Below are 21,689 nucleotides of genomic sequence, written 5' to 3'. Positions count from 1 at the left end.
ATTCTAAAGTCACACTTAAAAGTAACTCCACTTCTCTGTCACTCCAAACGAAAGACTCTCGTTCCGTCTTGGAAGTAAAGCCTGAATTATGGTCCCGCGTTAAATCGACACAGAGCTTACGGCGTAGGGTACGCGGCGATGCGTGCCGTACGGTGTGCTTCGCCGCGTACCCTACGCCGTAGGCTCTGCGTTGGTGTAACGCAGAACCATAAATCAGCCTTAACTGGAAGTTACACGTGTCATTTGTTGATGTTTTTTCCAGGATTCTGATTGGCTGGCATGACGTTAACAGCTTATTTATGTGGATTCGTGTAAACGAAGAGATTTTGAAAACGATCTCGTGTAAACGATGGGATTTTCAAAACGTAGAGGGGGAAATATCCGTTTTTGTAAATACCCGGCTATGTGTAAACGGGGCCTGAGTCCTTGGCAATGTCGTAAAAGCGACTCAACGTTCACACATAACGGGATAAACATTGCAAAAGCTAATAGGGATTGCTTTAACACTCAAATATTAGACTGTTCTCCCTGAAAACTCCAAATCACCATCATCTGCTTTTGTGCTTGTACTGTGTCATTTGCTCCAACCTCATTTATGCACTGTTATTTGTACAAATGCTCTTTTTTTCCACTTTGAGCCCTCCTCTGGTTCATGCTTTGATTTTGATAAACAATCCAGTCAAAAAAACCCAGAATAAGACTATAATATACCCCCATAATATTGATAAAACCCTTTCAGTGAGTTTTGTCTGGTTTATTTGATGTGTGCTACTTCTTCTTCAGGCACACGGTGGCTTCTTGAGAGCCCTTCATCTAAAATTAGTGCTTCGTATCAACAGTTACAGTAATTTTAAGTATTTTTGGTGTCTTCAAAGCTGACTCACAGCGAGTAGGTTTACACAAAGAGCAATATTTAGATATTAGACTAAATCCAGGGTGTACTTTGTATGGATGCAGCGACTGCAGTGACGTACAGGAGCAACTTGTGTGTCATGCAGAAACCAGGACCGGAAATGTGTCTTTTGTAAGGCTGAAAGTTGCTCATCGTGGAAAAACAGCCACACGTCCCAGAAGACTTTACCTAAACTGAACCCAAACCACGGCGGCACCACATCCAGCTTCCAGTTTTTTTCTTCTTATACCGTCATTGGTCTAAAACAAAGTCCTCAGCTTAAGTTTAAGCTAAACCTCAACAATGAGGCAGTTTAGCAGTTTTTGTCCGTGCAGTGTGAGCAACACATAAACACACACATAAACACACACACGGGAGGCTGTAATGCCACGATGTTCACAATCTGTAAAACACGAGCCTTTTCTGTGTTTCACTGCAGATAAATTCAGTCCGACCGGTCGCTCTGTGGGGAGGCTGCAGATGGCACGTGTGTGTGTGTGAGCGCTGTTATCTGTGCACTGAAAACACACTATGATGCCACCTGCCATCCCACGCACATACTAGCTTATTCCTACCGTTTCTCACCTCCCCCGTGTTCACCAAAAGAAGAAAAAAGAGAGAAAGTCTGTTCTCTGTTAAACTCACTCATTCACTCCAGCTCATGACTCCTCACCAATAAAGCTGGTCTCACTCATACATATCTGAGTCAACACTCATCTGTATTCTTAAAACCACATAACTCACAAGAAGCCTGTTTTTTTTTTTTTTTTTTATTATATTCCCTCCAGAGACATAACATGTTCCTTAAAAGTTACTCGCAACCGCAACCGTCACAGCCTGAATATGAAGGCAGGCTGATTTTTGCAAGGCTGCGAGACACTTTTGAAACGCTGGGACTTTGTCGAAGCAGGAGAGTTTTATTTTGAGTGAATGGCTGTTAGATGTGGCAACAGACGCCACAAAATATTCTTTTAGTAGGACACAGCCAGACAATTCCCACACACACATATGCAATGGATATAAAGGTGAAGATGGAAAGTACATTTTAAATCCATTTAAACCAAAACAAACATGCTGATTTCAACATTTACCAGGATGCAATAGCTAAGTAGAGTAAATAAAAACCAACACCTTCAGTAACTCATTCATTCTTTTATCAATAATCTGATCAATGACTATTCTAGGTTGTCAAAAAAAGCTAAAGATGCACTGATTGATCCACTGTAGCTACTTAATTAGATTTTTCTTCTTCTGGTTCGTGAATGTACCGTATGCACAACAAGGAGTAATGTTGGATCAGAGTGGAATGCTACACTAAAAAAAAAAAAAAGAAAATCTAGCAGCGTCAGCTTTCTTTAACTGGTTTATTTCTCAGAAAGAAAACTGAAAAGTCCAAAGTGAAAACCCACAATCCAGAGCTAGAAAAACATCAGAATAGCGATCAGTGCATCTCTAGATGCAGCATTCATTTATATCAGTCTTGCTCTTTGACGACACCTTTGTTTTAAACTCCGCCTCTGGACTAAAACGATAAAGAACGGTTCCAAAAACCAACAAAAACATGCAAATCTCGTTAAAGCCAGCAGGATCACAGCACACGCAGCTACAGTCCCTCTGCTGCCCCAGAACCCCCTCAAAAGAAAAGAAAAGGGAAAAAAAAATAATTGGGCCAAGCAGTTGAAGTATGACTATCCTCATCCTTCAACACGGCCGTGCAGATGCACAGCCACAGCCGCGCAATTCTGCTGGGAAATTAAAGCGGAGGCAAAGAGGAGGTGGAATTTGTTCTCATTTAGCAATCTTTAATCCGACAGAAGAAGGAAGGAGAGCAGTGTTTTCCCCGCTGCTCTCCTGGACCGTTCAGACGCCGAAAGATGAAAACAAGCTTTCATTGGAGTTTAATGTGTGAAAACAGTCATGCTCGATAGTAACTGCTCAAAGAGCTTATGATAAAAATAAAAAAAACACAAGAAACTGTGAGTTCTTTCTTTAGTAGCAAAAAAACGGTTAAAGTTCAATCCTTATCTCCATAAAATCAGCAACATCCCGAGTTTCTCTGGCTAATTTTACACTTATTTATACACAGAAGGGTTTTTTCCCCCCATGTTTGTCTGCGCCTGAGAGATTTGGGAAGAATAGTGTCTCTTTCAGCCGACATTCAAGCGACACCTCTCTAGAGTGATCCAAGACCAAAGTAATAAACACCGTGTCACTTCCACTGCACTTTGACATGTGTCAGCCCTCGACAAGTTCATTGGCATCGGCGCGGGCGCGAGGGGGGCTTGCTCGGCTAATATATTCCCCTCTCCTGTCCCCCTAAACATGTGACATTAATTATCTGTCTCTGCTCACACACAAATTTAGAAACTCCGGCAGGGATCGTCTGATTGTGCCGTCGCACAGACTCACTGACAGGGAGGTGGGTGGAGAAGCGAAGGGCTGGAGGCTCAGAAACAGCCTTCCTTCTCACAGAAAAATGTTTTCGGAGCAGAATTGCCCGATGGTGTTGGGACTTAATGACTAACATTTGAAAAATAAACCAAGTTATATGGAGATTAGCCCATTTGCAAAATTAGCTTTTCAGTCATAAAGACATAAACACCCAAATTGTTCTTGTTTTCTTTGTGGATTACTGCTTCTGGAGCTCCGAGCTAACAATTTAGCACGATAATTGACATGCCGGTGAGACATTTTTCACTGGAACAGCCTTCGATTGATTCGGGGTTATGAAACAGATATCCTGGCAAGGCTCGGCTGAAATATAAGATTCTCCTTTATGCATAAATCTTTTCGCATGCAGGGACCTTTTCTCAAAATAGAAACTCGTACTTTTAGGTGTTTAACTGTTAGCAGTGTACATTCGCTTACACCTGAGATGTTCTGCACGGGGATAATACTTATAAACTTCTTTCTATTGCCACTCATCTTAATGTGAGCCACGCTAAAGGTTAGCACAGAACATCAAAAAAGATGAGTGCATACCGACACGCAGATTATTCTGCAGCCTTGCTTTCAACTGCTGCAATGACGAACACATCCATTTCGTTCGTTATGAATCAGCGGTCCGATTCATAATTAACTCAAGCTCATGGCATGGAGACGTTCCAACGCTCAGCGAGCTCCTTAATGGATTGAAAAGTTAATATAAAATAGGATTTGAGAGTCACGGCCGGGCAGCCAATCTGAGCGCAGGCTACATGAGAGTGCAGTTTTGTGAAAATAAAAGCCCTGTTTTTTTTGTTTTGTTTGGTTTAGAAGCAAAGTGCAGAGTTGACCTCAGAGATGTGGGTCATCGGCTTGAAAACATTCATGCAAGCCGCATCTGGGTTTTAATTTGATTCATTTTAATGTGTGTTTGTGTGCGCGGGCCTCCCACATATTTGTCAGTTTATCATCCACCCGCTAGATATGTGTGCTTGCATCCTCCACAAGATGAGGTCACCCTGGGGCGCTTCTACCCAGACAGACAACACAGTCCTTTACAAGGCCGAGCAAAGGAAAAAGGCTGTATTGTCCATCTCTGCTACTGAACAACCACTTCAGCTCCACGGGGAACCCGTTTCCCACCACACATGTTTCAGAGGGACAAAGCTGCCAAAGCCGCTCGTCCTTCCCTCAGAGGAGGTCGTAGCGCGGTGTGACCCGCTGACTGACCTCCACCCTTGCATCCTGACACTGACCTCCTCTTGGCTCGCCATCTTGTTTACACCAATCAAGGGAGACGGGAGCTGAACCGTTCGCGGTGAACTTCAGTCCCAACCATTTATGTCTGGTAGACGGCTTTTGATTGTGAACGGTGTCCTGTGCCTCGCAGGACGCTCAGACCCACGCAGCTCCGTTTGATTTTAATGCCTTTGACATGAACCCAAGGAGGCCGAGACGTCTCTCTGGATCTGTTAACTGCCAAGACATTTTGAATTTCTATTTAATAGTCTGTTTTTAGTGTTTTAAAATGCACAGAGGACCGATTTCTCTTTCCAACGGGGCGTTTCTTTCATTCTTCTTTTTCCAAGTTTTCCAAGAGGGCTTTGCTGAGGTATGAAGCTACTGTATTTCTTCCTCTGTTCAAGAACACAGTCAAAAGTATTTTCCTTGGTTTATCCCATTAGAATAATAAAAAATGTCCTCTGTGCATTAAAAATAAGTATTTTTAAGAGATGTGGACAATTTAGTTCAGTGTTGCCTCGTTAAAGTCCTGCGATGTCTATTTCTCTGGCCCTATTGTAAGGTAGCGATGCATTGTGGGCAGTCGTTTGAAATCAGGACCATTTCTCACATCGCCCCAAAAGTCAAAGATGCCAAAAACGACTTAAATGCACAGCTCAGTAATCTGTTAGACATCTGCCATTTTCATTCTTGCTGTGCAACACGTGTTTACAATGCACGACTTAATACGCTGAGCTTTGATACGTGATTGCAGACAATAGACGCCGAGCATCAGAATGATTTAAAACAAGCCTCAATACTTCAGAAGTTTTTGTTTTTTTCCTGATTGAAGCGCCTTTGTCATGACCGGGCGTGCAGATGCTTCAAACACATCTGGAGCGCATCAGGGAGCGCGTCCGTAAATCCTCGGATTGCAGCTGCATGTGTGACGTAGCAAACAGATCCCCCTCCCCGCCCCCGCGTGCAAAACTCTCTCCTCATTAATCCGCCTGTTAGGGGGTCTAATCTGACATATGTTTCCATTTTGTGTGTGAAAGTCATTTCATACGTCCGTTTTCGTTCACAGCAAATTGTTGGCGTTGTTGCGTGCGCGTGCTTTTAGGGGTGCGTTTTCCTTGCGTATAAGGGTCGGCTCAGCGGTAGTGTTTCCATATGTGTGATTCACAGTCCGAGGCCCTAACTGTTTAGAAAAGCGGTTTGAAATAATCGTCACTTACATAAGAGAAACAATAGCAGGATTCAGAGTTCACTCTTCCTCCCATCGGACAAATATTTGCAGTCGTAAGACCTGAGACAGCTGGTGAAAGACTGTGTTTTTCCACCCTTCATTTGCTGATCTAATGAATGAGAAGTTAATTACTTTGCCCATTAAATCCACATCAACTTTCTGCTTGTGAACTCCTGCTCAAAACTTTTCTTCAGTGTTTTTTGTTTGAAGCAACTTCTACGTGGCCAACCTCAGTTTTCCTCCAGATGAGTTCTTCAACAAACCATCAAGTTCCTTATCCGATGTGTTTGTGACAACTTTCAAGTCTTTTGGAAAAAGTTCACTGTACCTGCCGTCAGAAAAGAAGAAAAATCTTTGAAATTCTGAGGAAACTGCCTCCATTTGCCAAGAAAAGAAAAAAAAAAGGTCAATTCAGGCCAGTAAAAGGGCAGATTCAAGCCTCAAGACTCAAGCTGACTCTTAGCGTCTTAAAGTGTCATGTGACCACTGTAAGGGTTCAAATCCACACAGATTAAATTTCTTTTATAAATATATATATATTACTACTACTACTACTACTACTATTGTCATTTAGCAGACGCTTTAATCCAAAAAAACACTTACATTTGAGAGAACAACACAAGCAACAAATCCCATAGGAGGGTCCAGCTGGATTAGTGCTGGTCAGACTGCTGAGAGTCCAGTTGGACACAGGTGCTGCCATGCCAGTGCTAGGGTTTTTGTTTTTTTTGTTAGTTTCCCTTTGCCCAACCCAACAGTCCCTTTATACAAGAAAGCTACTCTAAAAAGACACCATCTTGTCATAAGTGCATGCAGTTTACTCAGTGCTGACTACTGCAAAGAACTGGATCTTCTAACTAATCCTGATGAGCAGAGAAGTTTACTAGATGCAGAAGTGTTCCTTAAAGAGCCGAGTCTTTAGCTTGTTCTTAAAAGTTAAAAATATTAGATATATTAAAAATATTAGATTTTGTAATTACTGGAGCGAGTCTTTACCAAGACTAAAATTCATCATGAATTTTTTGATATAATCACCAGAGACGACGCTAGCTGCTGTCAGTATGTCAAGAGCAGATATGTTTTGCAGCTTGTTGTTGAGCCCTGAGAATAAGAATAAAACATTTGCTCCTGCTGTAGTTTAGATGGTAAAAGTTTGCTTTCCTGGTGACCCAATCCTGAGCAGCAGTGAGCTTTACTGTCATAAATCCCTTGATTTTCCAGTTGGAAAGCCCTGTGATCACTGTTGCTGCAGATAAGGAGCTCATCATTGAAATGTCTGACATACTTTGCTCATAGTGCCACGGGGATACACTACAAAAGCTCATTTTGCAACCATGACTTTACAGCTTCATTGCAGCCAGTTTTAGGGGGTTGAGTCAGACTCTTAACCTAATGCTACACCCCTCCTCCACAGGGTGTGCCTCTTTTGAAAATGGTGTTGCAGCTTTGTGCTATGCACTTCAGAGCTACAGTTAATGAGGCATATGTGAGGTTTTTCTTGGAGATAAAGATGTGAGGGGGTTGGATAATCCTCCTCCGATCTGAGCCTGATCCCCAGACGAGATATCTTTAGACTAACAACGTTAAAAAGATTGTTTTATATCAAAGTCCTTGTGTCAGTAGTCTCTTACGTCACCCTTACAAGTTCCCTCTAGTGCAGAAGTTTTGATATTTTTCATAATACCACTCTCCTAATGAATACTTGGCATCACATTGAAAGAATACTTCTCTACAAAGCAACAGGTAATGTCAAACATTAATATCAGACAATTTCTGTTCAGTTGAGGACATTTGGACTAACATGACTATTACATGTTTAGTTGTAAGACCGAGCTGGATAATGAGGTTCAGCCGATAATGTGGTTCAACTGAAAGGGCAGCTCTAAGTAGGAAATGACTGCACACTCCTGTCTGACGCTAACCATCATTCATTACACTGGGATGAGAAAGACAAAGAGAGAGCATATGGCAAACGGAGGGAAAAGAGGGATGATAACATGGCAAGTGCGCACGGGGGTCAGGAGGGGAAGAGAGCCTGATGAGGAGCAGAGAAGAAGAAAAGCGACAGAGCAGCCTGAGGCTGCAGGGAGAGAAGGAGAAACAGTGAGAGGACTGTCACAGAGGTCAGGATGAGACTGACCATGATCAACAAGCCTGAAGCCCTCTGTCTCTCTGAGTCAGACTGTGCGCTCACATCTCTCTTTTTATGCTTCATCTTTGTTTCTCTTCTCCCCTTCCCTCTCTCTTCGTTTCAGAGATGAACCCTGTGCTTAAGCAGTACATTTTCTCATCATTTTCCCATTCTTTTTCCCCTCCCCTCTTTAATCTTTTTGTGTTCACGAACGATTTAATAACCAACCTAATTTGGGCACTTTCACCTCAGCAAGAGGGAATACCAGACTGAAATCCCTTTGCAGCTTAATAATTCAGGCAATTTGGGAAGTCATGATGGGGTTTGTTGGTAGTTAAAAAAACACACCAAATACCACATCTTCATAGCAAAGTTGATGCTGAAAATATCTAATCATATTTTAAGTAGTCCTACTTAAACATCAGACAGGTTCAAATCCCATTTCCTTAAATGTTTTACCCTGTTAATGAAATATTGATGAAAAGCATAGTTGGATCATTCAGACCAGAAGCATGAAGACCAAATGAGTCTAATTCACCAAGCTAAATCTCATGCTTGTGTTCTGACTCAAAGTGACTAAAAGAAGGAGCATTTCCCTGCAAAACGAAGGACAAACAACCAAATTATTTTTGAAGACTCGCTTCTCAAATTCCCTTGGATGTGGGCCACAGGCTAATCATTTTGCAGCCACAAGACATTTCATTGTCCTGTTTCATTTGTGTGGCAATGTGGAACGGCAAAAACACAACCATCTGGAGGAGAGGCCTTTTTTACTTCTTTTTGCGCAAAGTCAGGCTGAGCATGACGGAGTGCAGGACGAGTGAAGCAACCGCTCGGTCTGAGACCACATAAAAAAAGGCTGAGATTCACGACATTATTTTGTGATGTGGCACATTTTTGTCCTGCGGCCACACACAAGACTAAACAACTGACGGCAGACTCGCTGACTTATACTGTTTTGCATTTTCAGAAGGCAAAAGAACAAAGTTAATCCCACCGTATGCTCATCTGTTCGGCATCCAGTCCATCTGTAACGCCATTTAACCCTTTCAATCAAGCATCAACTGTTTATTAGTTCTTTATCCAATAAACCTCCTATATCCTGTGATCCATCCATCCATGTCTTAGTTTTTTTTGCCATTTTACATCATTTTGACATCAAACTGTCTATTTTTAACCATCTTTTTTGGATATCTGGATCTGGAAATCGCAATATCGTATCATACCGGGACTCATGTATCGTGGTGTGTATCGTATTGTGAGGTCTTTGGCAATAACCACTCCTTCTATTGAACAGTTCTTTTATTTTAATATCTCTATCAATAATTCAGAGCTGTGTCCAATCACCATCCATCTATAGATTAGTCTATCCATCTATATATACCAGCTGGACTGATAGCTTTCCTGCAGTCCCTTGTGTCTCCTGTCTTTTAAATCAAAACATTACCTGCTAATTAAATTATTTCTTCATCAAACAAACCCCAAGCCCTCCATCTTTTCATTTAGAGGTGCTTCCATTCTGACACTAAACTTCATCGTGGAGAATAAATCTGTTGCTCCATTAATGTAATTCACTCACCGATGCATTGTTTGTGATTCATTAATCTTCCTGCCCAATAATCTTTGCTGCCATGGAAGATTGTTAACAAGTTAAAACCATTCAAGAGAGTTGCCAGTCTTCTCGGATGCGGCTGTACCAGGAAGCTCATCATCCCAAGGTCGGATGGTGCAATGCTCAAACATGCAGTCAAACACAAGAACTGCAGGTCAAAGGTAGCATGGGAAATGTTAAAGCCATGTCAGCATAACACACAAGACTGAACAATTACGGCTTGCAAGGGGTTAACCAGGACAAAAAAACTTTTTTTTTTTCTATGAAGACCATGGCAGCAAGGCTTAGAGTTGCAAAATGGCATCCAAACAAACCACAAGACTTTTAGAACAATGTCCTTTAAAGAGTTGGGCCATTTCACCAAAATGATCAGCATCTCATTTGGTGAAACCCAAATGTAGCCTATCAATAAAACCCTTCATACCAACTGTCAAAGCTTGGTGGCGGATGGCTGCTGATTTGGGTTCGTTTTGAAACCACAAGGACTTGAGCAACTTGCATTCATCAAGTTGACCATGAATGTCTCTGCATGCAGAAATACACAACCGAACGCGAGCTCTTTCGAGCTTGGCTCAGATGCAACGGGATAATGACCCGAAGAACACCAGCAAATCTGCAGCCGAGTGGCTGAAAAAGGAAAGTGTTGCAGCAGAGCAGTAAAAGTCCAGACTTCAACCGGATTAAAACGCTGGGGTGGAAACCTCAAGAGAGACGTGCCTCAACATGTGCCAGCGGATCTCAGCGATGGTATCAGTCTCTCTCGGTGATGTCAGACACTGTTAACATCATAAACAAAAGTGTTACTCAAGGCTCTGCTGCTAAACTTAGTTCTGGAGGATATTGAATCATGAAGATGATATCGCATAAATAATATCTCACAACATGCGTCTGCGTTTTGGGTTAGTTTTAGACTAGTGCGTGTAAATGTCTTGCCAGGACCAAATGTGTTCTTTATTAGGTCCTAATACAGTATTTACTGTGAAATCTTGGCGATGAAACTTATTTTTATCACAACTGCATTCACGTATTGATCCGTTCACACTACCAGAATAATAATTCAACAATCCACTCTTTCCTCTATCAAGCTATGTTCCTCCAGTAATACACCTAAACTGTATGCAAGAGCAGACTCTTGAACAATTCCTGATTGTTTGAGATCAATTCAGTCAGCAAAATAAGCTCAAGTCTGAAATAATGAATCCTCACAAACCAACACATTATATACACACACAAAACAAAAAGAGTGTGTTTCCATCCATGTGACACTGTGTTGGTCTTGTGACTGTCTCCGCTGGAGGAAAGATTGTTTGAGTCCTTATGGAGACAGACTGTGAGGAGCAACTCCATCACAATGTGGAGTAACTCATAAACACTTTCTGGTTCTCAAAACCGTCCTAAGCTCTCATTTTTAGGCTAAATATCTTTGCAGTTGTCCCTGAAATGATAACGTGAACCAAATGTAAAATGTGTTCTTGAGAAGATGACCGTAAAGGAAGAAGAAAATACAAAGACAAGCGCTGTTCTTCCCCCAGCAGATGCTCCGTGTGGTTGTTCAGTAGCATCAGGTGGTCCACGCGTTGCAGTTATAGTTTGATGAACTGCTATAATCATCTTTGCAGCGCACTCGTCTCCCCTCAGCTTAGCACATCCGTCTTGTTGGAGATGTCTGGCTTCTACACTCAGCTGTGAGTTTCTCATGCAAACGGGGCAATAAATTCACAAAGTTGTCTCATATGGTGAACTTTCCAAAACAGCCGCTCAAATTAGCAGCAAAACCAAACACGACAATAAGCCGACGTTGAAAACGAGAATTAGTGCTGAGCAAAGTGAAAAATGTGTTGGGGGGCTTGCAGGTCATGTGACACAGCTAATAAAACCTCAAACTTTCCAGGTTCAGTTAGACAGCTTTGTCAACAGCGTTGCCAAACCGGCAACAAAATTCAGTGTATAAAATTTCACACAGCTGGACCAAATGCTGTCTAAGTTTTGTCTGCCTCACTGTGGGAAATTCACAAATTTGGTCTGAAATAATGTGATAAAATGTGCTGTGACACAGTCCCTCTGTTGTGGCTGCTCTGCATTGGGTAAATTGAATCCTGCTGGTGGAGAAATCAATGCTGGGCTTCTCATCACATGACACTTTTTCATTGTGCCTGCCGGCTGCCTGGGTGACACGAGGACAACCAGAAATGAAGCTTTAAGCCTCCAGAACTGCTTCAGTGTACTATTTGGCTCCACGAGCTAACGGTAATCCTCTCGGGGAATCAACACTCCTCTTCTCAAATATTCACTAACATCTTCGGAGCAAAACTGAGACTTGCTCAGAAGTTTTCCTTCAGGGACGCTTCCCCAGGTTTTCAAGTTCCTTCAATCTACTACAAGGGTCGGCAACCCGCGGCTCTAGAGCCGCATGCGGCTCTTTAGCGCCGCCCCAGTGGCTCCTTGAGCTTTTTCAAAAATGTTTGACTTTTTTTTTTCCTTTTTTTCTTCTTTTTTCTTCTCTTTTTTTCTTATTATTTCTTTTTTTTCTTATTTTTTCTTCTTTTTTTTCTTTTTTTCTTCCTTTTTTCTTTCTTTTTTAATCTCGACATTGTGACTTTTTTCTCGAAATTTTGACTTTTTTCTCAACATTTCGACTTTTTTTTCGAGATTGTACTTCAACATTAATCTCAACATTTAGACTTTTTTTCTCAAAATTTTGACCTTTTTCCTCAACATTTCGCCTTTTTTTCTTACAAAATTTTGACTATTTCCTCGACATTTCGACTGTTTTCTCAACATTTTCTCGAAGTGCATAATGAAAAAAAAAATCTCCCCCCAGTTATAACTAATATAGCTACATGCAACATGTGTTGCCTTCATTCTAAGGCTTATACAAGACTTTTCATGTTTTGCGGCTCCAGACATATTTGTGTTTTGTGTTTTTGGTCCAGTATGGCTCTTTCAACATTTTGGGTTGCCGACTCCTGATCTACTACCTATTTATTTTGTAAACAACTTAATTTTGTCACATTTCAAACAGAAAAAACAGAAAATAGATCTCTAATTTCAATATTAATCATCCCAAAAAGCTAAGAGGGCAGATTTCCACTTTGAAGTCAACAATTTGGGAGCGAACACGGTAACTGTGGGAAACAAAGAATGCACAATAAGCATGCTGCTTGTGTTTATTGTGTGTGTGTGGAGTGACGACTATGCCAGTTCAGCCTCCTGTAGGAGGTAAAAGTCCAGCCAGCACCTAAAAAGATCTCCCAAATTATCCGGCCGCCGACGCATGTTCTCTATCCGTGGCTAGGCTTTATTTTTCCGCTCTCTGTGGGGATTCACTGCGCCGGCTATTTCAGACGTGGACGCGAGACAAGTCTTGTTCTGGTGCTGCTCCAGATAAGAGGCGGCATATCTTAATGCGTCTAAGGAAACGTGTTGCTGGCTCTCGTATGTTCACGGCGCAAATACTTTCTCGCCTGAGATTTTGTGAAAGTAAGAGGCCGTTGCTGGAATCGTCACCCGGGCTGGCTGTCTTCCAGAAGATTACAATGGTGTCGTAAAGCACAGATCCATCTGCTTGACTTCAAAGTTCACCTCAAAAGATGCTACAATGCCGGGTGTTGAGCTGAGAACAACAAGACTATATTTGCGATATTTTTCTAATAAACTGAGGTTACGCACAAGCTTCTCATGAAATGCTGTTATCTTTCACAATAAACTGCCTTTGCCTCCAAAATCTGACGTATTATCACACAGCCAGAATTAATTTTACTACAGAACTCCTCCAATAGTTGCTTCCTTATGAATCACCCTTCAAAAAACTGCTTCCTGGCTCATATCTGTAGTAATTAAGGGGAGCATAATAACAAATCCTGGGTCACGAGGCTGCAAGGGGAAGATATACACATATTTTGTAGAATGTAGCCGCTGTCTGCCCGTGGATGCCAATAGTCTCTGTTTGGCTATTTAACTGCAGACATGTCTCACAGCAGAGGAAGTTGTTTGTTCCGTTTTGGTCCAATAATCTAATTATGGGACTGGGAGAGACGGGCACGCAGCGACATGGTATCTAATAGCGACAGAGGTGGGGGCGCTTTTACAACAATGAATTTGAATTAGCAGAATATCTGACCTACAATAAATTAGCGTGCTGGGATGTCAGAGAAGCAGGGAAGCAGTTATCGGCTGCTCACATGTGCTATTCGGGAACAAAAATGGGGGAACAAAGAACCCACATATTTTTTTTTATTTTAGCGTTAGTCAATTGTGAGGATTTTCTCTGTTTTCTGATTGTTGACCAAATTTGCCTTAGACCGTTAATTTGGAGGAAAATAACTCAGGCATCCACTAATATTCTGCATGACAGTATTTTACATTAAATAATTTCACAATGAGAAAAAAGCAGAGCTTTGTGCTGTACAGTTTGTGTTGTCATTTGACCTCTTTTCAGACACTTTCCATTAATCTGGTGACAACTGAATGTGTGAGTCATGTCTGAACGATCCCGCTGCTGCTTTTTGGTACAAATCTTCAGTGGAAATCCTACTATGTTGGATGTAGTAACATAAACTTCCAACATGGCACCCATCTGATGCTGCTCCACTTAAATTAAACAGAGACACATCTAGTTTTGGCATATGATGAGTTATTCAGGGGAATCCAACTGATTGCATTAATAAATACATACCAGCATCAAAACTGATGAAAAAGCTTTTTAGCTGCAGCTGCAGCCTCTGCTATCTGTCCCTTTTATAGTTCATTGTTTTCATTTACTCTCCTCTAATGTCTGACACGGTGCTTTATTTCAATTCATTATTTTTATGATGTTGTCCTCAAATGAAGGCAATGGTAACTAAATCACCAATTTCCTTTTTGATAATAATACCTTCTGTTCAATCATTTTTTTTTATCTACAGAAAACTGGCAAATCCACTGTGTGCTTGACACACCAGTGTAAATTGTTATGTGCCTTAGTGTGATGCTGTGGAAAACTGTGACTTTCATATCATCCTTCACATGATTTAAAGCCTAATCTAGCATGAATGGCAAATATCATACACACACCAGGGCTCTTTCTGTCACTTTTATAGGCATGTCTGAATGACGCCACGAAGAGCGTCTGCACAAAAGTCACCAATGTCTGAATGACTGAATGCTATCACACATAACGGTCCATTGAACCATTAATGTCACAAGTCTCATGTCTAAAATGGCCTTAATCAAATTACTGGAAGAGTTTTAAAGTACATTAAATATAAATATATTAACTTGAAGTCAATATATTATACAAAGAGTCAAAACTTAAGGATGTTGGGCAGAAAACTGTCGAAAAAAAACAGCCCTTCCCCCCTTATAGAAACTGTTAGAAAGAGTAGCAGCGATAAGACCAAATATTGTTGCCCCCCTGACAAATAGCTCCATCAATTATCAGAATAGTTTCTGGCTGAAATGTGAAACTGATAAGGTTTTGGTGTCGCGCTCACAGTTCAGCAGAGCAGACGTTTGCTGCCCAAAGTGTCCAGTACAGATAAATGCGCAACCTTTAGCAATTCAAATTCATTGTCCACACATTTTAATCAGTTGCTGTTCAGCATCATACTCTGCCCCAGACGCGCTGCCATCCATCAACAAGATAAAACTCCAAGATATCCTCTCAGAAAACGTCTAAGTGGGACTGCGGTCTCGCCAAAAGGCTTAAGCCCTCCCTTGACGGGCATATTTCGAACATTTGACTCGTTCCCAAAAACAACATCGCTCCTGCCAAGTTGGAGAGCTATGAGTTACATTACACCCCGTCATCATCCAACACAAACTCTCACAACAAATAATGAAACCCATCAAGTGAAAGCGAAGGCCCCTGAGGCAAAATCCTTGTCGAGGTAGCTGCTGGGTGGTCAGGCTGTCCCGTCACAGCTTTGATTTCTGCAGCGGTATTAAAGGGGACATGTTGGCTCTCTTGACTGCAAGATGAAGAATCAGGTATGTGTGGCCAAAGTGAACAGGCTCATCACTGAGAAAACCATCACAGCAAGCCATCTGTTGTCTCAAAGACGATTAATAAAACTATTATCGCACGATAATCGCTCATGAAACTGCAACATTATTACAGCCGCCTTATTACACCACATTAACATAAGCAAAAGTGATTTAGGTAGACAATAACATCCTGTTGGTGGTAAGCTAGAGTGCCTTGAGTTTAAACTTTTATCACTGAGATTTATTATATTTCATTAAGTACTAAAACAGCCTTACTCCACACTTTCACTGCTCCCAGGGCTATCGCAAAAAAAAAAAACAAAGTTGTTGCAGAATCAGCTTCCGAAGAGGAAAAAGCATGTTCACCGGCAACATGGTGCATGGTGTCTAATCCACTAAGAGACACACAATATCCACTATCTGTCCCAAGCACTAATGGTTTATTAGTCCCTTGGTGGTGAAACATGATCCAAGAGTATTGGAGGACCACGATCTGTGAGGCAGAGCTGGAGAGCCGCCTTGATTTACACATGTGCTGTTTATGGAGCTTTTAAAAAAAGGACAAAGGAGCTGCCATAAAAGCGCACGGGCCATGTTGTATGGATGCACACGATCAAGAGAGGGTTCCCCTGTCAATAAGACCGGCTGTCAGGGTTGTGTATGTTGTGTGTGTGTGGGAGTTTGTTTCGCAAGTGCTGCAGAGTCATGCAAAGTAAAACATAATCAAACATGTGCAGGAATATAATCTATTTGTATGCTTTGTCAAAATCACTTGCCCCATGAAAGGTCAGAAAATTATATAACGCACATAGAAGTTCTTAGGATCCAATATGGGATTATTATCCGTGTTTTCTTTGACAAATGGCTCTAAACTCTACAGTATTGCCTTAGCACTAATGGATGACTTGCATCCTTTGACATTTCTTTCAAAAACAAGGAGTAATCCTTCGTTTATAAATCACTTAAGCGATCATTATTTTATTAATGGGAGATTACAACAGTAATTTGTTCATGAAAAACAAAGAAAAACAAAAGGACAGATAAACAGCAGCAGCTCCTGCCCATATCATCTAAAAAAAAATTTGAAACAGCAGCACGTCCGAAATGAGATGAGCCATATCTCATCCAGATACAAACAGTCCAAGTCAACCTATAAACGAAATTCCTCTGTTTCTGCAAAGAGCAAACCAAACTCCATCAATCAAGTTGGTGCAAACAGCTTTTCTTAAGTTCATTGTCCTGTAAAATCATCAGCCAGAGACAAATGCCATATTCAGCCCCCCCTTTATCAACTATGAATTACAAAGCCCATCAAATCCCATTTCCTCTGGAGTTATTGCCTGCACCCTCCGTGTCATCTCTCTTCCCTGCCCTGGGAGCAGATCTACAACAACTTCACCAATAGATGGCAGAGTTTGCCGCTGTTTCCAGGCAGGAATGAGGAGAGAGAGAGAGAGAAAGAGCAGAGAGGTGGAAGAAGGGGAGAGAATAATAGACGGAGGGGTGAGGAGGAAATTCTTACTTGCAGTCTCTGTCCTCCAGATCAAAATGCGGGTTGAAGTTGATGAGGATCTTCTGGCCCTGCTCGGGGGCGGTGATGACCCACACGCACTGCTGGGAGGACGGGTAGGCTCCGGGGTAACCCGGGGAGGTCAGGTAGTCCGCAGCATGGATCTCTATGTTCCCCCCGCATTTATCTGCACCGCAACACAAAACTAAAGTTTTTTTCCCTGGGAGGGAGAGGGACACTGAATTTCTCTGCATTGTATTTCTCCCTCACATTGATGAATTGCGCATTTTGGTGCCAAATATTACAGTGCGTCAACAAGAGGGAATGGGGACTGCAAATATCCAAAGCTTGAGCAACGATTCATAATATGAGTTCAAAAGTCAAACAGCAGAAATGCATCTTAAGCTGAATTATGGTTCTGCGTTGGTGTAACGCAGAAAATCAGCCTTTACCCTTAAATAGCTGCTAAAACTTTGCACAATTGTATTTTAGCAAAGGTGAAAGGGGTTCCTTTGCCTTTCCAGGCGCGTCCTAAGGTGTGATCACTAAGGTGAGATGGAGAGCTTCAGCGGCAAGCAGGCAGAATTATTAAATATAATTATGATTCATTACAGCGCTTAGGTGACAACGCACGCAACATCTCCACAATTGGTCTCTGAATACAAAAGAATAGACCTTAAAGACACAGAGTCTGTATTTTTTATTTTAGTTTGAGGGGAAAATCTTAATGCAGTCACTTGTTGTGCTTCAGTGGATGTTAAAATGACTGGTGATGGGGGTAACTTCATATTTTAGCAGGTTACTTGTTCTTCATCAGTTTAGTCTGAATACTTATTTTCTCTATCATTTATTTTACATATGTCAGTATAGTAAGACTGCATTTGCAATACATATAATAGGCTACGATTGTGGAGTCCCGCAGACGTGATTTCAATCAAAGCAGATGAATAACAGGTGAGAGGTAACAATGGTGTTAGAAGATGCAAAATGGATCAATATTTAGCTGGTGTGCCTATTATTATCAGTGAACACCTACCAGTCTGTGTCAACGGCGACACCAAGATGACTTGGGCGAGAAGAAGCAAAAGCAATCCACTACGCATCCTCAATAGATGGCACGAGACCGATATTCTTTCACATAAAAAGGAGAAAAGACGCAGACAAAAAAATGTGGGAAACGTCCAAGGAGTTTACGTCCAGAGAAATGACCGATATTTGTCTCAAAGTAAGAGATCTGGTGGTTGTAAGGTCCCCAGCATCCTGTGAGCGTCAGCACCAGAGATCTGGCGGGGAACAACTTGCCATCTCTTGGAATTAAAAAAAAAATAAAAAAATAAAAAAAAGATAATAATCCAAATGCAAAATAAAAAATCTGAAAGAAAAAAAAAATCCGACTGGGGCAAAAGTGGCAGCTGTGCGCCCTGGATTCCTACTCAAATCTTTGACTTAGGACACCCTGGAGGAACAAGTATCAATTCCAAGATCAGGAAAAAAAATGGGGAGAGATGCAAAAATGATAGTTGATCGATGGTGAGTGAAAAGCGTGTCCTCTTCTCGGTCCAGTCTTCCGCCGTTTCTCCGCGTTTCTCCGCTCGCAGCGACCGCCGCAGCTGAAATGTCAGAGATATATGAGGCGAGTCTCGAAAGCAACGGCGGTATTTCCACTCCCCAAATTCCTGCTGTGAGATGCGGCTGCGCGCAGCGAGCAGAGCGGCTGCTGGTGAGGAGGCTGGAGCAAACTGACACCGAGCAACCCCGGTGCCCTCCTGCATGACGCTGGAGGAGGAGGAGGAGGAGGAGGGATGTAAAAGCACGCAAAAGCCGGTGGCATGTGGCTCTGAGTCGAGGTGTGGACAGTAAGTGACATCCGATTAAAGCAAGATCTTTGCGCTCCATTTATCCCTCTAACCAGGCATGCTCGCCAGTCGTTGAAGGGTCAACTTTCATTATTTTGATAATGCACAAAATGAATAAATCAATACTAAAAACACTTGTAATTTTACTCCCTACACAACCAGCAGTGTTTTTCTTCTTCTTCTTCTTGAGGTCTATCTTGAAGCAAGTTCTCAAGGACATAGCCCCTACTGGGGAAAAAAAACCTTCCTAGCATTTGACACATTGTCTCATGTTGACACTAATGCTTTCCTTTTTTTCCCCACAAACCTTTATTTTAAGATTTTAAACACAGTCAGAACATTGACCATGAACTATACAAAGTCTGGTACTGAGAAAATAAGCAGATACATTACAAGACATCCATTGAATGAAGTCTGTAGGATATTGCATAGTAACATCACATGTTTATATGTTTCACTGTGGGAAGTGGGAAACGTCCTCTCGATTTCTTGTATGTCTTTGCAAGTCAAGAATCGACAATAAAGCTACTTTGACTTTGACTTTGATATGACAGTAAGTTAAATGAAATTAAATAAAACTAAGTGAGACATTATATTTCTCCAAATATTCCTTCAATTACGTTAGCAGTGTGTATACATTTTTTGTTCTGGATTTTTTTCAAACATTCAAAGTAATTTTTGAAATTGATTTGAAAAACAGGAAAGAAAGGTTGACCTTTGAAAAAAAGGTGGTTTCATGTATGTGGAATTTTGCAATCAGAATAATCAAGTTAATTAAGTTTAAGATTTTCCTATCTTTATTATTATAGTATAACAATATATATTTGGCATTCAAATTTATTGGGGTGTTGGAATATGATGTGATGTAAGCTTCAATTTTCTTTCCAAAGAATATGGGAAAATGTACATTCAAAGAAAAGGTGCCTAATTGTATCTACTTCGGTTTTACAAAATACACAAGAACCTAATGCTTTCCATTTACCTCGGAAGTCGGAATTTGACGTCACACCAAAGATGATGTTCCAGTTCAAAGACCATAGAAGAAGAACTGGACAGCCCCCTGAAATACCTGCTGTTGAAGGCTCTTCATCTTCACACTGTGCAGCTCCATGTTGCAAATGGGCAGCAGGACTAACAACTGGGAAGCCGGCTGGAAAACGTTAGCTATGGCTTGGCTGACTTATTTTATGCTATTTAACCTATTTAATTCATACTTAACAAATCTGCTAAAACATAGTCATTCCAAGTGTTGTGGCTGAAACTAAATCTAAAACAAGTGCTGGCAGATTTGAAACAAGGACTAGCAGAACTCCACCCGGTCCATGGCTGGGTTAGAGCTGTCGCAGATGGGCAGGCCTAACGGGGTCGTGAAATGAATGAAGCTTGGAGCCTCGCAGGCCAACCGGCAGTCTAGTCACAGCAGACTGTTAAAGTGAACTTCATAAAGGTAAACTACAGCAAAAGCTATTCTTTTAGAAATGAATATGACTTTGCTCTGTCAGGTCTTTATTCACAGTCATCAGTGCTAAGTAGCAAAAGTGATGACTGGCTGTGCTGGCCACCAATCAAAAGATGAACATTTCAACCTGGAGGTCAAGGGAGCCCCGAGTGGTCAGTTGATGAACTGCAACTCATCTATCTACCGCCTTGGCTTCAACCTGTCGGAGGGTTGGCTTTTGGTTCAAAGTTGAAGAATGAACCTTTAAAAATATCAGATAATCCACCGCCATTAATCATTATAAAAATACATTTAATCCATAACAATACTGTATTGTGTTTAGCACATAAACACACAGCATAGAAACATGTTCACTGACAAAAAGGGAACAGTACTATGTGTGCATCTGAGTCAATGTGGATAAAATAAAACAGAAAAAACAAGGTAAGTATTAGTAACACATTGTAATACCATTTATGCAAAAATACTTTTTGGGAAACTAAACAAAAATCAGAGGATGTTAGATTTGTGTATTAATGACCCCTGTTAGCTGGTTTCTGGGTAAACAGGGAGGCTGGAAGTCCCAGGTGTAGATGCCTCTAATTAAAAACACCTCCCTCAGTCAGCACACCTTCTCTGCTAAATGAAGATAAAAATGTGATTATCAAAAAATTATTAGACTTGCTAATGCGGCGCAGTTCATTATAGCCAGACCTCAGCCAAACGCTTGTTGTGTTGCTTCTCTCTGCAAAAAAAGAGTCGTTCAGCTTCTGTCAAAGTCAGCATTCATCATCCTCACACTGAGCTGCGGTCCGCAGTCTAATCTCTTCAACAGTTGCTCAGATTAAGGGCAGTGTACTGGGAGAGGATTTAGGCATGTGAAAAATAAACAAAATAACAGTGGTAAATTGCATTTGAAATTGGACTACAGGGTGAACTACACAGCACGCAATCTTGCTCTTGACATTGCCAGCAGTTCACCTTCGTCTTCACTGGGATAGTGAAGATGCAACGGGAGGAGTCGGCGATGTTCATGCAAAACCAGAAACAAGGACAGAAACAAGCATTTCACTGACAGGCCTGCAGCTGTTGTGTAAAAGTTAACACCTTAAGGGAACTACTGTAACTCTCAAACCGATTACCGATTACGTAAACTTGCTGAAGTATGCTTGCTTCTCAGTAAAATATCTATTGATGCATATTGATAAGTGAGTGAAATAATTACCCAACTTCTAATTTGTTTTGGGGGATTTTTTGTCCCATTACTTGTGGCTTCTAGTTCTGGAAGCTTCTTGGGCTGCCATGCGTGCACTTCTCTTTAGATGACTATCCACAGTCTTTATTTAGCGTATACCCCTCGACGTACCGGTAGTCCAAAGTTGATTTTGATGT

General features: G+C 41.5%; 1 protein-coding gene across 1 annotated transcript in view; it reads right to left on the bottom strand.

Moving 5' to 3' along the window:
* The window catches only part of LOC133452482 (neuropilin-1a-like), a 98,933-nt gene extending 80,211 nt beyond the window's left edge, over nucleotides 1–18,722 (bottom strand). Inside the window, exons 1-2 of the mRNA XM_061731819.1 lie at nucleotides 18,040–18,722; nucleotides 17,016–17,190 (exon numbers count right to left, since the gene is read on the bottom strand). Coding sequence (XP_061587803.1) covers nucleotides 17,016–17,190; nucleotides 18,040–18,106 — 242 coding nt within the window. The 5' untranslated portion in view covers nucleotides 18,107–18,722. The remainder of the gene's footprint in view (nucleotides 1–17,015; nucleotides 17,191–18,039) is intronic.
* Between the last annotated feature and the right edge of the window lie 2,967 nt (nucleotides 18,723–21,689).

Source organism: Cololabis saira, chromosome 10 (assembly GCF_033807715.1).
Source record: "Cololabis saira isolate AMF1-May2022 chromosome 10, fColSai1.1, whole genome shotgun sequence".
In the NCBI taxonomy this organism is placed as follows: domain Eukaryota; kingdom Metazoa; phylum Chordata; class Actinopteri; order Beloniformes; family Belonidae; genus Cololabis; species Cololabis saira.
The sequence above is the reverse complement of the archived record's forward strand: the minus strand, read 5'-3'. Positions and strand labels throughout refer to the sequence as shown.